At 40.0% G+C, this 18,496-nt stretch overlaps 2 protein-coding genes across 4 annotated transcripts; one reads left to right on the top strand and one right to left on the bottom strand.

Moving 5' to 3' along the window:
* Nucleotides 1–1,371: 1,371 nt before the first annotated feature.
* Nucleotides 1,372–5,597, bottom strand: LOC139982851 (uncharacterized). Its single transcript, XM_071995975.1, has 3 exons — nt 5,435–5,597; nt 3,982–4,127; nt 1,372–2,709 (listed from the first exon to the last, which is right to left on the bottom strand). The coding sequence occupies exons 1-3, from the start codon at nt 5,493–5,495 to the stop codon at nt 2,689–2,691; spliced, it is 228 nt and encodes a 75-aa protein (XP_071852076.1). The 5' UTR covers nt 5,496–5,597; the 3' UTR covers nt 1,372–2,688.
* A 158-nt stretch (nt 5,598–5,755) lies between these two features.
* On the top strand, nt 5,756–18,028 carry LOC139982849 (uncharacterized). 3 transcript variants are annotated; one of them, XM_071995968.1, is made up of 9 exons: nt 5,756–5,889; nt 6,924–7,088; nt 7,355–7,489; nt 8,519–8,606; nt 10,326–10,406; nt 10,738–10,794; nt 11,798–12,048; nt 12,760–12,907; nt 14,461–18,028. In XM_071995968.1, exons 2-9 carry the CDS (start codon nt 6,951–6,953, stop codon nt 15,228–15,230), a joined length of 1,668 nt encoding a protein of 555 aa, XP_071852069.1. In that variant the 5' UTR covers nt 5,756–5,889; nt 6,924–6,950; the 3' UTR covers nt 15,231–18,028. The 3 variants fall into 3 exon arrangements, with proteins under 3 accessions (XP_071852069.1, XP_071852070.1, XP_071852071.1); XM_071995969.1 differs by having other exon boundaries at nt 6,927–7,088; XM_071995970.1 differs by having other exon boundaries at nt 5,798–5,934.
* Nucleotides 18,029–18,496: the final 468 nt, after the last annotated feature.

The raw sequence follows: 18,496 nt of genomic DNA on the forward strand, positions 1-18,496 counted from the left end.
GCTCAGCCCACTGATATCAGTATTACAAACCCTGGGCTCAGCCCACTGATATCAGTATTACAAACCCTGGGCTCTGCCCACTGATATCAGTATTACAAACCCTGTGCTCTGCCCACTGATATCAGTATTACAAACCCTGTGCTCTGCCCACTGATATCAGTATTACAAACCCTGGGCTCAGCCCACTGATATCAGTATAACAAGCCCTGGGCTCTGCCCACTGATATCAGTATTACAAACCCTGTGCTCTGCCCACTGATATCAGTATTACAAACCCTGGGCTCAGCCCACTGATATCAGTATTACAAACCCTGTGCTCTGCCCACTGATATCAGTATTACAAACCCTGTGCTCTGCCCACTGATATCAGTATTACAAACCCTGGGCTCAGCCCACTGATATCAGTATAACAAGCCCTGGGCTCTGCCCACTGATATCAGTATTACAAACCCTGGGCTCAGCCCACTGATATCAGTATTACAAACCCTGGGCTCAGCCCACTGATATCAGTATTACAAACCCTGTGCTCTGCCCACTGATATCAGTATTACAAACCCTGTGCTCTGCCCACTGATATCAGTATTACAAACCCTGGGCTCAGCCCACTGATATCAGTATAACAAGCCCTGGGCTCTGCCCACTGATATCAGTATTACAAACCCTGGGCTCAGCCCACTGATATCAGTATTACAAACCCTGGGCTCAGCCCACTGATATCAGTATTACAAACCCTGGGCTCAGCCCACTGATATCAGTATCACAAACCCTGGGCTCAGCCCACTGATATCAGTATCACAAACCCTGGGCTCTGCCCACTGATATCAGTATTACAAACCATGGCCTCTGTCCACTGATATCAGTATACCAAACCCTGGGCTCTGTCCACTGATATCAGTATCACAAACCCTGGGCTCTGCCCACTGATATCAGTATAACAAGCCCTGGGCTCAGCCCACTGATATCAGTATCACAAACCCTGGGCTCTGCCCACTGATATCAGTATTACAAACCATGGCCTCTGTCCACTGATATCAGTATACCAAACCCTGGGCTCTGTCCACTGATATCAGTATCACAAACCCTGTGCTCTGCCCACTGATATCAGTATTACAAACCCCGGGCTCTGCCCACTGATATCAGTATACCAAACCCTGGGCTCTGTCCACTGACATCAGTATTACAAACCCTGGGCTCTGCCCACTGATATTAGTATTATAAACCCTGGACTCTGCCTACTGATATCAGTATAACAAATCCTGGGCCCTGCCCTACTGAGCCATCCAGTCCCTAATTGATGGTGAACGAATCATCAGGGCTGGGTTTCAAGAGAAAGTCGCACACACAAAAGAAGAAGAGACATCGTTTTATTTGCTTTTCTTGTATTAAAATTCTTTTGTCAAGTGATATATTAACAGGAGTGTTTTAATAAATTGCTGTCTAAAATTTGTAATCACCACTGAAAATTATAACAGGTTGGAGGGGGCAAACCAATACACCTGTAAACATAACCCTACTTCAACAGCAGAAACTTTAAATAAATTGAAGCAAATCGGAGTCTCGTCAGGAAGCTGGCAAAATTCCTCCCATGCAGGACAACCATGACCACCTCTCCCCTCCTCCCCCCTCATTTCCCCGACAAACCATGCCTATAAACCCTGTGCAATTCACCTTTAAAATAATCAGCACCAACAGCATGGGAGAAATGAGCAAAAGTGTGCCCCGTGGTTAATCTTAATTCCTGACTACCTCTTCTGTTACCCTACCAATTCTCATCTTTGCAGAGAAGATAAAAAGTTTGGAGCTATTACAAAGTAAAATATACAAAAACAGCGCATGCAGAGATGGCACCATCCCAACTTAAACTGCTTCCAATGAAGAAATATATACAACTTAATCTATATCATCTTACATAATATATACAAATGTATTATGCAATGTTTGAAAATGCATAGGTGCTGGGGAAGGATGCAAAATTGGTGACTGGGTGAACTACATTTTGGCATTTTGACAGGCTGGATCCTGTCTGTGTTTACAACATTTGCATCAATTTCCTAGTACTTACTCAAACACATGCTGGACCAGATGATTATCAAAATGCATTAAGCCTATTGCAAGGTGAATGAGGTATCTAAACCATACATCCCCTGCAAGCATAAAGCCTATTGTGAGGTGGATGAGGTATCTAGACCACACTTCCTCTGCATGCCTAAAGCCTATTGCAAGGTAGATGAGGTATCTACACTACACATCCTCTGCATGCATAAAGCCTATTGCGAGGTGGATGAGGTATCTACACCACAAATCCTCTGCACACCCATGAGACCAGAAACAATGTAGGACGTGTTTGATCGGAACAAGACCTACACCAAACCTTTTGTGTGATTCTAACTTAGCATAAAAGTTGAAAGTTTTTTCATTAATTATCTTTTGACAAACAAAATCAGGAGCCAAAACCAAATATCCAAAGACCAGCTATCATCGTTTTCATTATTTGTGTCACGAGGAATCAAACTCCTTTCATGTTAGTTCCCGGTCGTCGGGATCTTTCCGGTAAATCTCGCTCCTGACAGCCACTTCAGAATGGATTTAGTTCACGTATGATCTTCATGTCTATGAAGAACGACAAGTATTTCTCCGCATGATCCCTAACGTTGGTAACCTTCCACAGCTCCTCTTCAATTGCCAGGGTCAGGAGTCACCTGATGACGACTTTCAAGATATGATGGGAGAAAAAGATATCGCTAAGCTTGTGGCTACAGCAGACCCAAAATGGATTCAAATATCTCCCCAACTCCAGGTCAGGCTTGGTTCGAACCTTCCCACACCCATTCAGCTAAGGATTGATTCAAACCTCCTCATACTACTTTCAGCTAAGGTTGATTTGAACCATCCCACACCCCTTTCAACTAAGGGTTGATTTAAACCTTCCCACAACCCTTCAGCTAAGGGTTCATTTGAACCTTCCCACACCCCTTTAGCTAAGGATTGATTCAACCTCCCCATACCCCTTTCAACTAAGGGTTGATTTGAACATTCCCACACCCCTTCACCTAAGGATTGATTTGTACCTTCCCCTGCACCCTTCAGCTAAGGGTTGATTTGAACCATACCACACCCCTCAGCTAAGGGTTGTTTTGAAACCTTCCCACATCCACCAGCTCAGGATTTGAGTCCAACCTCCCATTAAGGAAATCACATTCCAGAGAGTCTGAAATGCTGCTCGTTTACAGTACATTCGAATCACATGGAACAGGATTTGTTGCATATTAAACACTGTTGTGTCAAAGACTATACACTAACATTGATATGATTGCCCAATATCAAAGATAAACATCGACAGCTTTATGTTACTTTTTTCTTCAAAGTAACTGACCAGTCCCAAACTAGATATCAATGTCATCACTTTGCTTAATAATGATACCTGATATATTGTATCACCATGTAACCCAAAAATGATACCCGATATATTCTACCACCATATGACCCACAAATGATACCCGATATATTGTACCACCATGTAACCCACAAATGATACCCTATATTGTACCGCCATGTAACCCACAAATGATACCCGATATATTGTACCGCCATGTAACCCAAAAATGATACCCTATATATTGTACCCCCATGTAACCCACAAATGATACCCGATATATTGTACCGCCATGTAACCCACAAATGATACCCTATATATTGTACCGCCATGTAACCCACAAATGATACCCTATTGTACCACCATGTAACCCACAAATGATACCCCATATATTGTACCGCCTACGATCCTTGCTTTCTAAGCTTCCAATCAAATCTATTCATGACTTCTCGGTACTTTCTTTCTTTAAGAATGTTTAGTTCTTAACTATTTCCTTAATTGTGTCTTGAAGAAAAATTGGTCCTTTGAATGCACATACTTAAAAGTCCCACCCCTTCCTCCTCCCCCCCCCCCCCCACCATCAGCAGTATAGAGGATATTTATTATACCTGTAGGCCAGCAGCAGCACTCCTCAGTTCACGGATAACGGATGCCAGAGCCTCTGGGTTCACTCCAAGTTCACAGAGCTGAACTACAGTAGTCAGCACCTCTGGCGTCAGTCCAGTGTTAAGGAGTTCGGAAATCTGTTGTAGAGCTAATAATAAAACACACCAAAAATATAGATGAAAGTTTAGAGACTAGTCTAGATATAGGACTATCACAAACTTGTTTACGTTTTTTAGCCTTCTTCCGATAAGAAAACAAACATGTGGTGAAGCCATGTAATAGATTGAATGTTAACAACCATTAGGTTCCCAGATCAAACATCCCATCAGGTACCACAATCCCCCGATATTCAAATTACTGCTCTGCATTGTTATTCCACAGCGTGTTTTGTGGATGACGGGATGTAGGCTTCTGCCAAAATTGTGCGTTTCTACCATGGTGGAAAGCACCCTACAGTAGTTGTGTACGTCGGAGACTACCAATTAATCAAAGGCAGATAATAATGGAACACTACGGCGGATTTGACATTTAGTGAATTTTGATATTGGGTGTGGTTCTCCTTTCGATGGTTTAGGAAGAACTGTTTATATCTATTTAATATGTGATGTGATCATGACTAGAATACCAATTGAGATCCTTCACAGCCACGAGTTGAGGATGTGACCAGATGCTGGGGGTACACTCTCATCCATTAGAAGTGGATATTTAGTTGGTACTTTTGGCAGGAAATTAGGAATGTAGGATTGTGTTGTGACATGATTGCCTATAAACCCAACCTGTAGAGACACCTACAGTAACAGGACATAGACACTCTGATGGTCGGTGCTCTAACCATCTGGTCATTCTCTCTAATTTAATTCTAGATATTTACATGGCACCACTGGTCACATGACCCATTGGCAGTAGGCCTACCATATTACAATTAAAATGACTGGCGCGGTGTGTGAGCTACACATCCCTTCAATATAAGTTTGCTAACCAGATTAGAATTTACAGATTATAGCTGCACAATACACTTAGGCCTAGAAATTACATACAGAATTTACACAGCCTTCCAACATTAAATAGAATTACACATTTAACTACGTCTAGGCTAGGCTGTATATTGGTAATAATACTAGGCCTAGCCCTTCAAACTTAACCCTAGGCTACGCTGCTGTTCATCCATGATCATCACATGAAGAGAGTTTCACATGGGCTTCGTCTGGATTTCTACCCCTCAAGCTTGGGTAATATTTGACCGAACTAGGCTAGTCGCTGGCCATGTCTGCAGTAGAGTTAGGCTACCTAAACTTATGAGTAGGCATAACGTTAGTCCAAAACATTCTAGCCTAACCTGTGTGTAACTGTAAGTAATGTAAGGCCAGCAAACTTTAATTTTGTTAGGCTTAGGCCTTGGACCCCTAAGCTATCTTCAAAACTTTATTCTATGGCATTCAAATAATTGACACATACTGTCCATAACCTCCCGTGTTTCAGCTACCGACATATTCTGTTGGTTGCCTTTGGCGCCCATTACGACAAGTTTGTGTTATCAATTACGGTCAAATGCAGTCCTTTTTAAAGAGGCCCTACTACTATTTTGGTCCGCTGGAAAAGTTGTTAAACGAACACTACAACCTGTCTGTATGCTATAAGTTGGTACGAAATTTACATAAAAATATCATTAGATATGATTGGTAAATTAAAACAGTTTTTATGTAAAATTAGTCTATATTGTAATGAACTTTTCTTATGTATATTTTTTCTTGTTTGATATTCTTTTTCTTCACGAAGATTCATTTGAATTGTTAGACAGTCTGGCAAATTGCTAGGCCTGTCTAACACTGGCGGAAATTTCGAAGTTATGCTGATCACCCTCCCACCGTCCCAGCTGAAGATGAATGAATGACCACTGTTGAAAAGCCCAGGTAGGCCGCCTACATGATCCCAAGCTGGTTCATATTATTATCGATGTAAATATAAGCCGTTATTTGCAAAGTTAATCTCGCAGGAATATGTAATTATGTTGTAGGAATGTCGCTTAGACCTAGTAAAGCTGTACTGGCAGTAGGCCTAACGTTAGTCTAACTTTGGCAATAATGACATACAGTGTCAGTAGTGGAGGAAAAGTAGGTAGACCATTTACCAGTTTGGCTGTTCCAAACGATATATCATAATGTAAAGTCTGCAATGTAAGTTAGATAAAAGGACAAGTGCCTATGATAATAAATCAGGACTAGACTAGGCCTACAGGTTATGAGCAACTCTACCATTAACTTTAGTCCTATCACACATTCACAGTAGCAGTTACACTAGCACAGTGCAGTAGCATTTGTGTTAGATGTCATGTCGGTCTTGCATGAAAGAAAAAAAAGTCTGATGTGACAATAATTTTATGGCTCTATCATTTTCAAAACTTGAGAGGAGTCATATAGATCTATGATATCTTGTTTAAAGATCTATCTGGACCAGTAGTACAAAGAGATGGCCAGATAATTAGCTATGCATAGTATATACTTAGTAGTAACATACTTAAATTACCATACACACAACTAAAGCAGCGTGTAGCCGTGGCCAACCTTGGGATAAAAAGCATAGAAATGTGCTCAACCATGTGGTATACTTTGTGTTTGGGTTGACCTAGGGCTATACGATAGTTCTCATGTTGAGTTAAAAAACAAAGCTTGACTGAATTTATGGTACCATCAAGTGATGCAGGTCTGTTCGGATCCCTATAGTTGTCTGTGATTACTTGACGTACAGGCGCAGCCATTTTTATGTTCCCTATTAATGAGCAATACTTGTAGATAGAGCAAACAAGCCAGAAGAACCTTGTGGATCATGCACATGTATCTTCTTAGTCACACAAAACTGAGCATTTATAATCGTATTTGCCAACATCACACTGAACGTGTAAGAAACTTCTTCGTTTCATGTGAACATTTCTTGAATTTTATTTTAGTAGCTTTGAGTTCATTGACTTACCAGGATGGAAGATGAAACGCCCTCCTCGTCAAACATCACCTTTAATCCGTTTGAAGCAGAAAGTTTGGACAGTCTTCATCTACCGACATTCAGTCCTTCGGTATTCTCCACCAAAGTTGGGACACCGTCTAATGCCAAGAAGGTAAAATATAGCTTGCCCAGGAAGCCCTCCATCATTAGCTATAAAGCCAACTTCTACTACTTACTGTGATTTTGCATAGATCTGTGTTAAACCCATGTATTAAGCACAAGAAGTTTACAGGATATAATCTGAATAAAGTCACCATCTAATTTGGTACATGCCTTGCTCATGAAGCCATCCATGATTAATTACAAGCCCATAAATACTGTAGAAAAATTACTCTTTTTGTCAGACTGTCAAATTATGTTTGTCTATTTATTCTGCAGAAGCCCCCTGAATTCCGCTGGTCCATCGACCAACTGGCTTCCCTTTATCCAGCAGACATTGACGAGAATGTAGAGCAGGTAGAAGTCCCGCTGGATCATGAAATGGAAGCTAAAGTACAGAGCACCATCAGTAGGGTAAGACAGTCACTTAAACTATTAGTCACTATTGAAATTACTATTTTTGTCATTGGCTGATTTTGTTGCTTGTATGCTCTATACCAGGGTTTCCCTAACTTTATCCCCCCCCCTCCCACGAACCCCCTGTGGATGTCAGAGTTGTCCACGAATCCCCCAACTTTTTGAGACACGATCTGAGTCATTATTATTATACGCATAATAACCTGAGTCTGTTTCATAATTCAGTTATTATAAATCACATGCACAGTACTGTACTACTATGGCAACGTATGCGTATGGAACGCGAAAAGAGTTTGTCTATAGGTACTTTTGTGCATCACTTTTGTACATTACTAAATTATAGGATATTTCAGATTTTAGTTCAACAAAAAGTACTCTAGTATTGACTTTCAGAAACAGCTCACGAACCCCCTGGGATGGACTCACACACCCTCTTGGGGTTCATGCATCCCAGTTAGGGAACCCCTGCTCTATACTATAGCATTGAGAAACACGATTGAAAAGTGATGATCTAGACCTAGGGGACACCAAACTGCATTGAGTTTCAACGCCTTTTTTTAATTCTTAATCATGCATTGATCCCCCATCCCCCCCCCTCCCACCCACGTTTCTTGCTCTATACTTTGACGATCAAAATTCTTGGGAGTCATGAAACATGAATTAAAAGTTGACAGCGCGTACATATTCGGATATAAACGTAAGTCGTGGAAATCATTTTTTAATTCAGTGTGACAATTATCTACTTTTTATGTTTATTGAATTGAATTTAAGCTTATTGAATCCCTGTCAATCTGTTGGATTGTCTTACGGGGAATGGGGAGGAGGGGTGGGGGGGCTAATATCAACCACTTTGAGGACCCCTAATCTGGTCTCATTGTCTCTCAATAGCGTGATTATTGATACAGAGTATGTTGGAGAAACTCCATAAATTAAGGTTCTATATTGATTGTTAAATCCAAATGAGAATAAGTTGTCTTCAAACTGTTTATTTCTTTGTTCACACTGATTCGTCTTTCTGTTCAACAGTTTTTTGAGGAAAATCTTCACGTGCCATCTCCCTGGTCCAATCCTAGTCAGGCTGCAAAGAAAAAATTCAATTCCTCAGGTCTTTCATGTAAGTTGTCAGTTGATTTTCTTTCATTTCTTTCTTTCTCAAAACGGTACATGTAGGAACACCAAATAAATTAGTGAATGGACTAAAACATCACCTCACGGCAGTCCAACTTTCAGTCTGAGAAACGTCCGTTGTAATGAGATACAGACTGACTGAAAGTGACACAGGAGCATGTCGACTTCATTTATTTATTTATTGATTTGAAGATCATCCTGCTCACATATAAAGCCCTGCATGGATTAGCACCAGAATAAATGAGTACCGTGATCAGTCGGAAGACCACCACCCGATCTCTCAGATCCACAAATCAGCTACTGCTCCACGTACCTAAGTGGAAGCTCAAGTCATTTGGTCAACGATCGTTTTCTAATGCCGCTCCTACTCTTTGGAACTCACTTCCACTGCACATCAAGTCGGCACCCAACGTTAACATTTTCAAAAACAGACTCAAAACTTCTCTATTTTTGACTGCCTTCCCTGAGCACTAGCGCCACTGAGCATTGGTTTTCCTCTGGATATTGGCACTATATAAATTTGCATTTATTATTATTATTATTATATTATTTTCTGATGTCGTGATTCGCACAATCCTTCAACAGGCTTCCTCCTCGTGTGTACATCTGCTTGGCATGTTCGAGTCTGTTCGAGAATTAATCGTAACCTATCGAGTAGTTTTCAAAACAACAAATGTTTTAATCGAAGACACTCTCCTAGATTTCTTGACCGAATGAAAATTAATGAGCCAAAAAGTAACGAGTTATCCATTTATTAATTTTTTGCACTTAAGTGTAATTAGCGTAAAAGGCAAGAGAAAATAATAGAAAAATAACTTAGGCATGGAAGGAGTACAGCGAGACCCCAAATTTCACCTTGATATAAATGTACCGTAACTGTGAGCTCACGGAAAGAAATAATAAGAATGGAACTACATAAAGTCAATTTTTTACCCTCAGAGCAATATCTAACCCTCATAATTAACCCCTCCTCCACCACCCTCCACCCACCTGTTATCCAACCCTGTAATTCCTTATACAATTCAGGTAGAAAATTTATAGCTAATGGGAACACAATAAAGACAACGTGCGTCAGAAGGAAGTAAGCAATGTTGTCACCTGGGTTCTCTCTTTTCATAGTTTTGCATCACACACGACTATTACAATCGCCAAGAAAATTGACAAATGCGTGACTTATACTTCATCTGAACCTGAACTGAAAGTTGACTAGTCAAGGGAATTTATGTCCTACAAATCTAATTTAAAAAACAAATATATGCAAAATAGCATCAATGTCAGTGTTGCAATCAACTTTTAAAAACTGCATTGATGATTCTGGTCTCCTTTGACATAACTTTATTACACTTCCCATCTGATTGATGATTCTCGTCCCCTTTGACGCAACTATATTACACTTCCTAAACTATTTTACACTTCCCATAACTATATTACACTTCTCATAACTATATTACACTTCCCATAACTATATTACACTTCTCATAACTATATTACGCTTCCCATAACTATATTACACTTCCTAAACTATTTTACACTTCCCATAACTATATTACACTTCTCATAACTATATTACACTTCCCATAACTATATTACACTTCCCATCTGATTAGCTCATCCATTCACATCATTGTGGGCACGCTCATTGTGTGGCTGGCCTTATAAATATATATCATCTGCACAACCTTCTTGTTGGTTTTTCAAATTGTAGTGTCCCAAAAGTTGTACAGCACCGAACAATCTTCTACGAAAGACAATAGCCCACAGGACCCACCATCTCGAGGGGTTGATGGTGAGTAACTCTGCCTTGTGACATATTTATTTTTGCCTCTCTCTTTTTTTCATTTAAAGAGCTGGGAATTAAACACCTCAATTTTTATTCAACCCAGAAAGCCACATGTATTTCAAGACAAGTTTGTTATGTGATATAGACATACAATCAGCGTCCATAGCCTAGTCGGTTAGGGTGCCCGCATATGAAGCGGGAGGCCCCGGTTCGAATCCCGGTAGAGACAGGAATTTGTTCACTGATCTGGATTTTCCAAGGTTAAATTATTCCCTGATTAATTTGATCAAATTACATGTTTAACGATCTTATAATTACTGCATTGTTTTTCCACCAGCTGTATGCCAAACAGCCATTACTCTGCCTGTCAACTTTGACTTGATAGCATTGCTAGGTAAGCAGTTTTTCTTTCTTCTTTTGGCTTTTATCAGTTATTTTCATCTTAAGCTGCCATTTTTTTATGAATTTTTTCTTTGAACCATGAATGGTAAAAGGCTGTTGGTTTCTAAAATCATCCAGACCACTTTAACAACATACATGAAAAAGAGGTTCGGTAATACATGACCTATTTTTGAGCACCCATATGGACTAAATCAGCAACTTATTTGGTCTATGCAAATTCCAATTTTAGATGCCTATGCAAATTCCAATTTTAGATGCCTGCATTATGTATAATAGGACATCTCACAAATCTTGCTTGATTTAGCATGAAATGACCCAACTGTAAAGTCTGTTGCCTTAGTGTCTCAATTTATAATTACAGAATTACAGTTGTTCTCTGCATTATTTTTAAGTTTTGTTTCATCTGGAGGTGTCATTCAGATGTTTCTTTTGTATCAAACTGAGGAGGTGAAAATAAATGAAGTTTATGGTAACCCTACAATTTGACTATCTATCCTTACAATGTGTAGCAATAGTGACATATATAGCAATCCTTACCTCCTGAAATTCTTACTTTCTCCAGTTTCCATCATTGCAATATGAAAAATTGAACCATGTTGTCTTCTCAAATTTTCACTTCTCTTTAAAATTTGTAAGAAATTGAACCAGCTTTTTCTTTGATTTCTTTGCATGTTAAGTATGTATCCCCTTGTAATTCTTATTCTATTACCAAAGTTTACTAGTAAAGTCATCAGAAGAAACTCATTAATGTGGCGCCTTGTTTTATCAGTGAATACGGGGAAACAATTTTCTGTCAAACTTTAATATGAAGTTACATGACTGCGTGTCATCAATTTGAAACTTTTTCAGACTTGAGTGATATCTCTTAATCAGGTGATATCACAGACAATCACCACCATGTCATTCAAACTGGGTCTTATATTGGAAAACACCAGTCTTATGTTCTAGTTGGAATTGTTATCCCCCTCTCTCCCTGGTGATTTTAATACCTACAGACGATAAATGCAAACTCTACTCTGAGCCAGAGGAAGACCCGAACATTCTGTCCACGTCGCTGAGAAGGAAACTATTTTCTCACAGCGATAACAGCCACTTCCTCTCCACCCCTGGTGCCGGTGGTAGCCTACTCAGAAACGGTACCCCTGCCTCTAACCAAGGTCTACCTTCCCCTCACCTCTCCCCTGTGGAAAAGGACGAGGATTGCCATGGAGAATCGTCGAAACCAAAAACACCAAACTCTGGTGGGGTAAGTAAAACACAAAATAATTTGCCATGCAAGTGCTTTTTTTTTTTTTTTTTTTTTTCACAGGAAAACATAGCACTTTAATAAGAGATAAAGTTCACAGCCTTGAAAGCTGCTTCGGTACTCGAATATATGAATACTAAATTAGTCCCTATACTAGTACTCCAGACAATTTGGAGATCTAACCATATATACATCTAACTATAGTGCTGAGAGCTTTGTACTCATGAATACCAAGATGATTGTCAAGTTTGTACTCAATCTGTTGTACTCATACATCAAAGTCTAGTAGTAACCATAAACATAACTATATACGCAGATCCTGTCTATGAGATCTGATGTAACAGAAGTTCATTTGTGGTTGATTGTACTTCAATTTGTGTTTGAGTAACATCAACAGGGATTGTCACATTGAAATGTTCAATCTTGTGTTGTCGTTATAATAGTTCAGGAAAATGTATATATGGATGAATGAATTATGTTATTTTTATTTAAACTTTATTTTAAGAGGGAAGCTCGTTTAGCAATAGCTAATCTTCCACGAGGCCCTCTAATAAGACATATAATAATATAAAATGTATGAAAATTTAAGAAAAAACAATGAAAATAAATGAAAGGAAGATGAATAAATGAATGGATAAATTACTACAATGATAGCAGACTTTTTCTGTTGTCCTTCTATTCAAGTTGTTTTCATCTCTTCTCAACTTACAGAGCCAGTTTTCTTCTAGTCCTCTTGTACGGCTGCATGGACCCAGAGTCTGTACTCCATTCACCCCTAGAGGTCCTTCTCCTCTCACTAAAAACCTTGGCACGCCTCTTCTTTCGCCGATTTGTAAGGATTCAGAAACGCCAAGAACAGGTCGGTACAGCCAATCGTTTCTTTGTAATTGGAAGACGAAGATGAAAATTATGTTTGTATTCTCTGTAATAAAATGTATGTTCCTGTGCTTTTGAAATCACACAGAGGGAGGCAAACCTTGAGTGAACACTAACAGATATTCTGCAACATTAGTTAGAGGGCGTTGTGGTTAAGGCAGTGGACTTGTGATCTAAGGATTACAGGTTCGAGTCCTGGCCAGATCATTGCGTTGTGTCCTTGGGCAAGGCACTTTATCTCCATTGCCTCCTCTCTTCACCCAGGTGTATAAATGGGGACTTGCGAGATGACTGTAAATATAGTTGTGTGCGCCAGTTCGTGGCTGCACCCTATGGGAAGTCCCCCAGGGGACATGTGGCTGTGGTGCCCCAGGAGAGATTGTTTGAATTGTGCACACTTTGGTGTGTAGGTGTGACAAGTTACCAATAGGGATGCACCGGATCCAAATTTTTGGATTCGGCCGGAACCGGATTTTGCCGGATAGTACATGAAATCCGGCTGGATAAAATCTGGCCGGAACCGGATTTATTCATTATACAAAAGAAAATCATTAATAAGAAGTAGAAGTATGAAACAAGGAGCAAATCTTAGGTGAGGTATTCGCAAACAATCAGACCATTGAGAAAATTACATTAAACATGTTAAACCTAATTTTTCCTTACTTTGAATGTTTTTATTAACATTTGGAAATACAGTAGTTTACATTGATTTAAGTTAATACCAACACCTTTTTAAGGAATAATTCAGGCCAGATTTTGAAAGAGATCCGGCCAGATTTTTGAAAAACATCTGGCCGGATTTTGAAAAATATCCGGCCGGAACCGGATAATTGCTCACTATCCGGCCGGATAGTCCGGCCGGACCGGATATCTGGTGCATGCCTAGTTACCAATGACCAGGGTTAAGTACAGCGCTATATAAGAACTGTTAATTATTATGATTATTAGACAGGAAGACAGGAAAGGGGAAGAGGTGCCCATGTGTATTTAGGACTGTGTAACACTGTCTGTATGTAATACCAAAGTATGATATGTGTAAAAGTAAGTTGGCCTGACGTTTCGATCCTAGCAGGATCTTCTTCAGAGGCTAAATGACAAGTAACAGTAACAGAAGGGACAAAAACACGCACAGAATGCAGACGGGTTAATGAGCATGGTGAACACAAAGAGATAGATGTAAGGGGATTAGTAGACAAGGGATGGAGAGAAGAAAGAAAGAAACCAACAGGGGAAGAGGAGAGGTGGGAGATAAACAGTGGAGGGACAAAGAGATGATTAAGGGAAGGGTGTAGGGAATAAACTGGTGAAGGACAAAGACAGAAAGGTAAGGAGAAAAAATGGTGGAAGAGAGCTATGAGATTACTACTTGTCATTTAGCCTTTGAGGAAGATCCTGCTAGGAACGAAACGTCAGGCCAACTTACTTTTACACATTCTCTTACACAGGCTCTCTAGTGGATAAGCAGTTTGCTATTAACAGTTTTATTTTATTTTGAAATGCAGCTTCAATCAAATCTTTCTTCTGTCATCATTGCAGGTAAACCTGATAAAAGAAACCACATCTCGAGTTTTGCCTCCAAGCTTTCATTCAGTTCCGACGTATCCAGCTCCTCTTCGCCCAGTCCCCTTCAGATCAGATCGTGGCAGCCCTCTTGTCAGAAGTCTTCCCCGGTCTCTGAACCCGTCATGGACGAAGACAATAGCAATGTCTCCATGGAAGTCAGCGCCCTGGCTGCCGAGAGCGAAACTCGCGGACCCGCCGCGGCAAAGAACGGCGTCAGAGGTCGTTCAGAACTCAATGACGATAAGCGTCCCTGCTCCCGCTTGGACTTTACTTCCTGTCTGTTTCCGGAGGGCGACAGAAACTACGAGAACGACAAGCTCACCTCTACGCAGCTGGTGGAGGGAAATTCCGGTCATGATCTGACCTTTGACCTGACAATGAACGACGATGGCAATTTGACAGCGATGGAGATAAGTTCCGTGCATTCCACGGGGAATTCGATCCTGCCAACAGGCTCAGAACACAAACTGGTCCCGAACGGTGATCGTCCGGGGGAGTTAACCGGACACGAACGGAGAGGGTTGGAGCGGGAAGGACCGGTACAGATGGGTGATATGGCACAGTCTGTATTAGTGAAGCACAACATTCAGGGTAGATTAGACAGCGGTTATGGTACACATAGTCTACCTACCAGCACTGTAGGTACATTGGCTACGGTCTCTACCAGCAGCAGTGAAAGTACAGAGAGCTTGCCCGCACTGACCCTCTCAAGTACGGGTAGTCCGACCTCGCTGAGTTTATAGTCTATGAAAATATTACGAAAATAGCTGGTGGTGTTTTGTAGAAGAATACAGAAAGTCTCGGCTCTCACAAATGTATGAGTGAAAGTTTGTGTAGAGGAACAAGAGAAGGGTTAGATATGGAAAGGCTGTAATTATTCAAGACAAGAATTAATTCCAGACAAGAATTAATTCAAGACAAGAAAAGCAAAATTCAAAAGTCAGTCTAAAAAAAGTCTGCAGCACCTCAAGGAAAATACACAATTATGGTAAAGCCTCATTTGCATAAAAGAATTGGGGCATAAAATGTTCACAACATACTTTGTTATTAGAAGTAGAAAAGGAGCTTTTGGACAATTTCAAGTGCTGCATTTCACATCATGAAACAAAATGTACTCTTATATAGACCGTGGCAGTGGCAAACTACAGTAAAGTATACAAAACTTTGTCGCACAGCAACTTGGTGATAATGCACTAAAAGTCACACCTAATTTGCATAAAAAGAACTGAGGCAGAAAAGCTTCTCCAGTACTGCATTTCACATCACTAAAGAAATAGACCTGTATGATTATTATTATTATTAGTACTATGATATAAAATTACAATGTAAAACTACACTAGAGCAGGGACGTAGCCAGAAATTTGAAAAGGGGGGGGGGGGAGCAGAACTTTAAAAGGGGCGCTTCTCACAAAAGGGAGCATTATTACACTGAATAATGTAAAAATAAAATTTTCACCAAGAATGCCTCACACGTTGCAGGTAATGAACAATAATAAGAGTATTGTATTACGTAGCAGACAAACTTTCAGGGGAAAGATTGAGAAAGGTCTCTTAGCTTCCTTCAACCTGTAAAGAGAGCTATCATGATATTTCCTGCTCTTATTTAAATTTGATTTTTCAGGGTACTTAAAGGAGGTGGGGGGGGGAGTGATCGCTCCCATTGCTCCCCCTCCCCCGGCTACATCCCTGCACTAGTGTATGCAGTATTATTAGGTTGGTTTCATATCCAAAGTAAACTCCTGTCTCAAGAAGATCAAATCACTCAGATTTGACTGTACTATGGTTTTTTGTTTTATGGCATAGCAAAAACACCAGTGTGTATTTCAAGTATTAAAATCAATTTAATGTAGCAATTTTTGTCACCCTGGGGAGGAGAAGGGGGAGAGGCCAGGCACCACCACCTGTGGTTGTGAGACAGGACTTCAAAATGATATGTATGTTTTCTTGAGTACCAGTTTCAAGAAGACGTGGATTTAAGTTAATGCAGGTTGTCACGTTTGGTCACTATAATTTCACAAAAAAAAAACCACCGAATTTTGACTTAAAAATACAGATCGCCTTTTGATCAATCTAGGACAAACTGATAGATTTCTTGCACAAAACTTGAAAATATTTCGATGCTTTAAGAATAAAAATTTAATGACAGTAAGAATCACATGCAAAATGCAAATTTTGAAACTTGAAGGTTTTCCAACCCTCGCCTCATTATCTGAACTAAACTTACAGTGATCGAGCCACATTAGTTTTTAGTATCGAAAACAATCAAGACTTTTATCAAAATCTACACAAACACAAAAAAACAAAGCTGCATTGAATTTGCATGTGAAGCAATAGATGACACAACGTTTTGGTATGTTGTCATGACGACGTTATCGTATACTGATATGATGATAACACATATTTTTATGTCTCTTATCATGAATAGTGGAATTTATTTACCCGCATATTCAGTAATTATATAGATGTAAGTTATAATGCCATTCTTGTTTGTCGTAGATAAGCAGCCTCAGTTTCCAATTTTTGGTTATCCTCATTTTGTTCATTTTCATACAATATATAGTATTTTTCAGTATAAATTTAGTTTTAATCTGAGCTATTTTTTTTTTCTTTCAATTTTACAGATATATTATTATTATTTCTGTTTTTCTTACCTTTCACTGTCATAAAGATATACTCTTGCTATATTATATTCATGTCAGAACCACCTGCAGGAGTAGAGACATTGAATGGTGGAGGCAGGACGTGGGGAAGGGGGTGGGGGGTGGGGAGGAGTTGCCGCGAGGAGGATTTGGTGGCTACGAGAATGAGAGAGTAAAGTTTAGGTGGTTTGTTTCGACAAAGGAGAGTAGGATAATTCCTCTATACAGAGTTTCTTCTCTCTTGGCCTTCCTGTAATCTCGAACAATTTTGTCTTCTAAGTGGGGGGGGGGGGGATGGGTACGGGATTGGGGTGGAGACCGAGGTACTGACTTTATCTTTGTATTTATGAGTAGGACATTAAAGGCATTGAAGACTCGCCCCAAACCGCGTGCGGCCATCTGAAAAAGTTAACTTTCTGTTGCTTGCTAGTGACGCTTTGTTATGTCGCTACAAAATGCAGACAGTAATGAAACGTGATACCTTGTTATCTTTAGCTGGACCTGAGATGTCCATCGCTGTATCGTTTGTTCACTGTGCTGTGGGTATTGACCGCAGCTGTATGTACTGACTGTACACTAGTGTCTAATTGCCGACGGTAGCAAGCTGTGTGTATTATCTGGGATCGATGGTGGTGTCTAACACTTCTGTTACACCTCATTCGAAACTAGATTAGATTACCGGCATTAGACGTTTCCTTTTTGCGCGAGTCTTCACAACCCTTTAATGCACACGTATCAAACTCCTGTTCATTACCTTTCGGGTCAGTCTGGTTATCTCACAGGTTGTTGTAAACAAACAAGACAACCTTCCCTTTAGCGAATATTAACTGACATGAAGTCTCACCTTGATACTATATACTATATGAATGCGATATTTTCATATAAATTTAGTAGAAAAAATATTCCGATAAATTTGTTTATGTTAATTTTTATGTCAGTAAGTTGTAAGACGTAAGATTGGAAGTGGTTTTCTGCAGCACTACCGCTAGGGTTGACATTGACTAGGTAATCAAACTTTTCATGAATTGTGCAAATTCGGATGCACGTGTTCCTCTACCCCTTCCTACCCACCCCCCTTACCTCACACTTCCCCCGCCCCTCTTCTCCCAAGAAATTGAAAACTTGTACTACACAAATGTAGGTAAAATGATAGAAATATTAGCACCTTTTTGCATCTAATCGCCTCTACCCTAACAATTTTTTTTTGATAGAAATAGAACTCCATCTGGCATCAGTGTGAATACAATGCCCCATGGTTGGTGAGAGTGATTAATCTTGCAGTATAATATTATACTCAGAGTGCGAGTATTAGGGAGAGAGTACGCTGCTGGGGAATGTTTTATTCTCGGCCTCTTGGCTAAGATCATACT

This window comes from Apostichopus japonicus, chromosome 16 (genome assembly GCF_037975245.1).
Source record: "Apostichopus japonicus isolate 1M-3 chromosome 16, ASM3797524v1, whole genome shotgun sequence".
NCBI lineage: Eukaryota > Metazoa > Echinodermata > Holothuroidea > Aspidochirotida > Stichopodidae > Apostichopus > Apostichopus japonicus.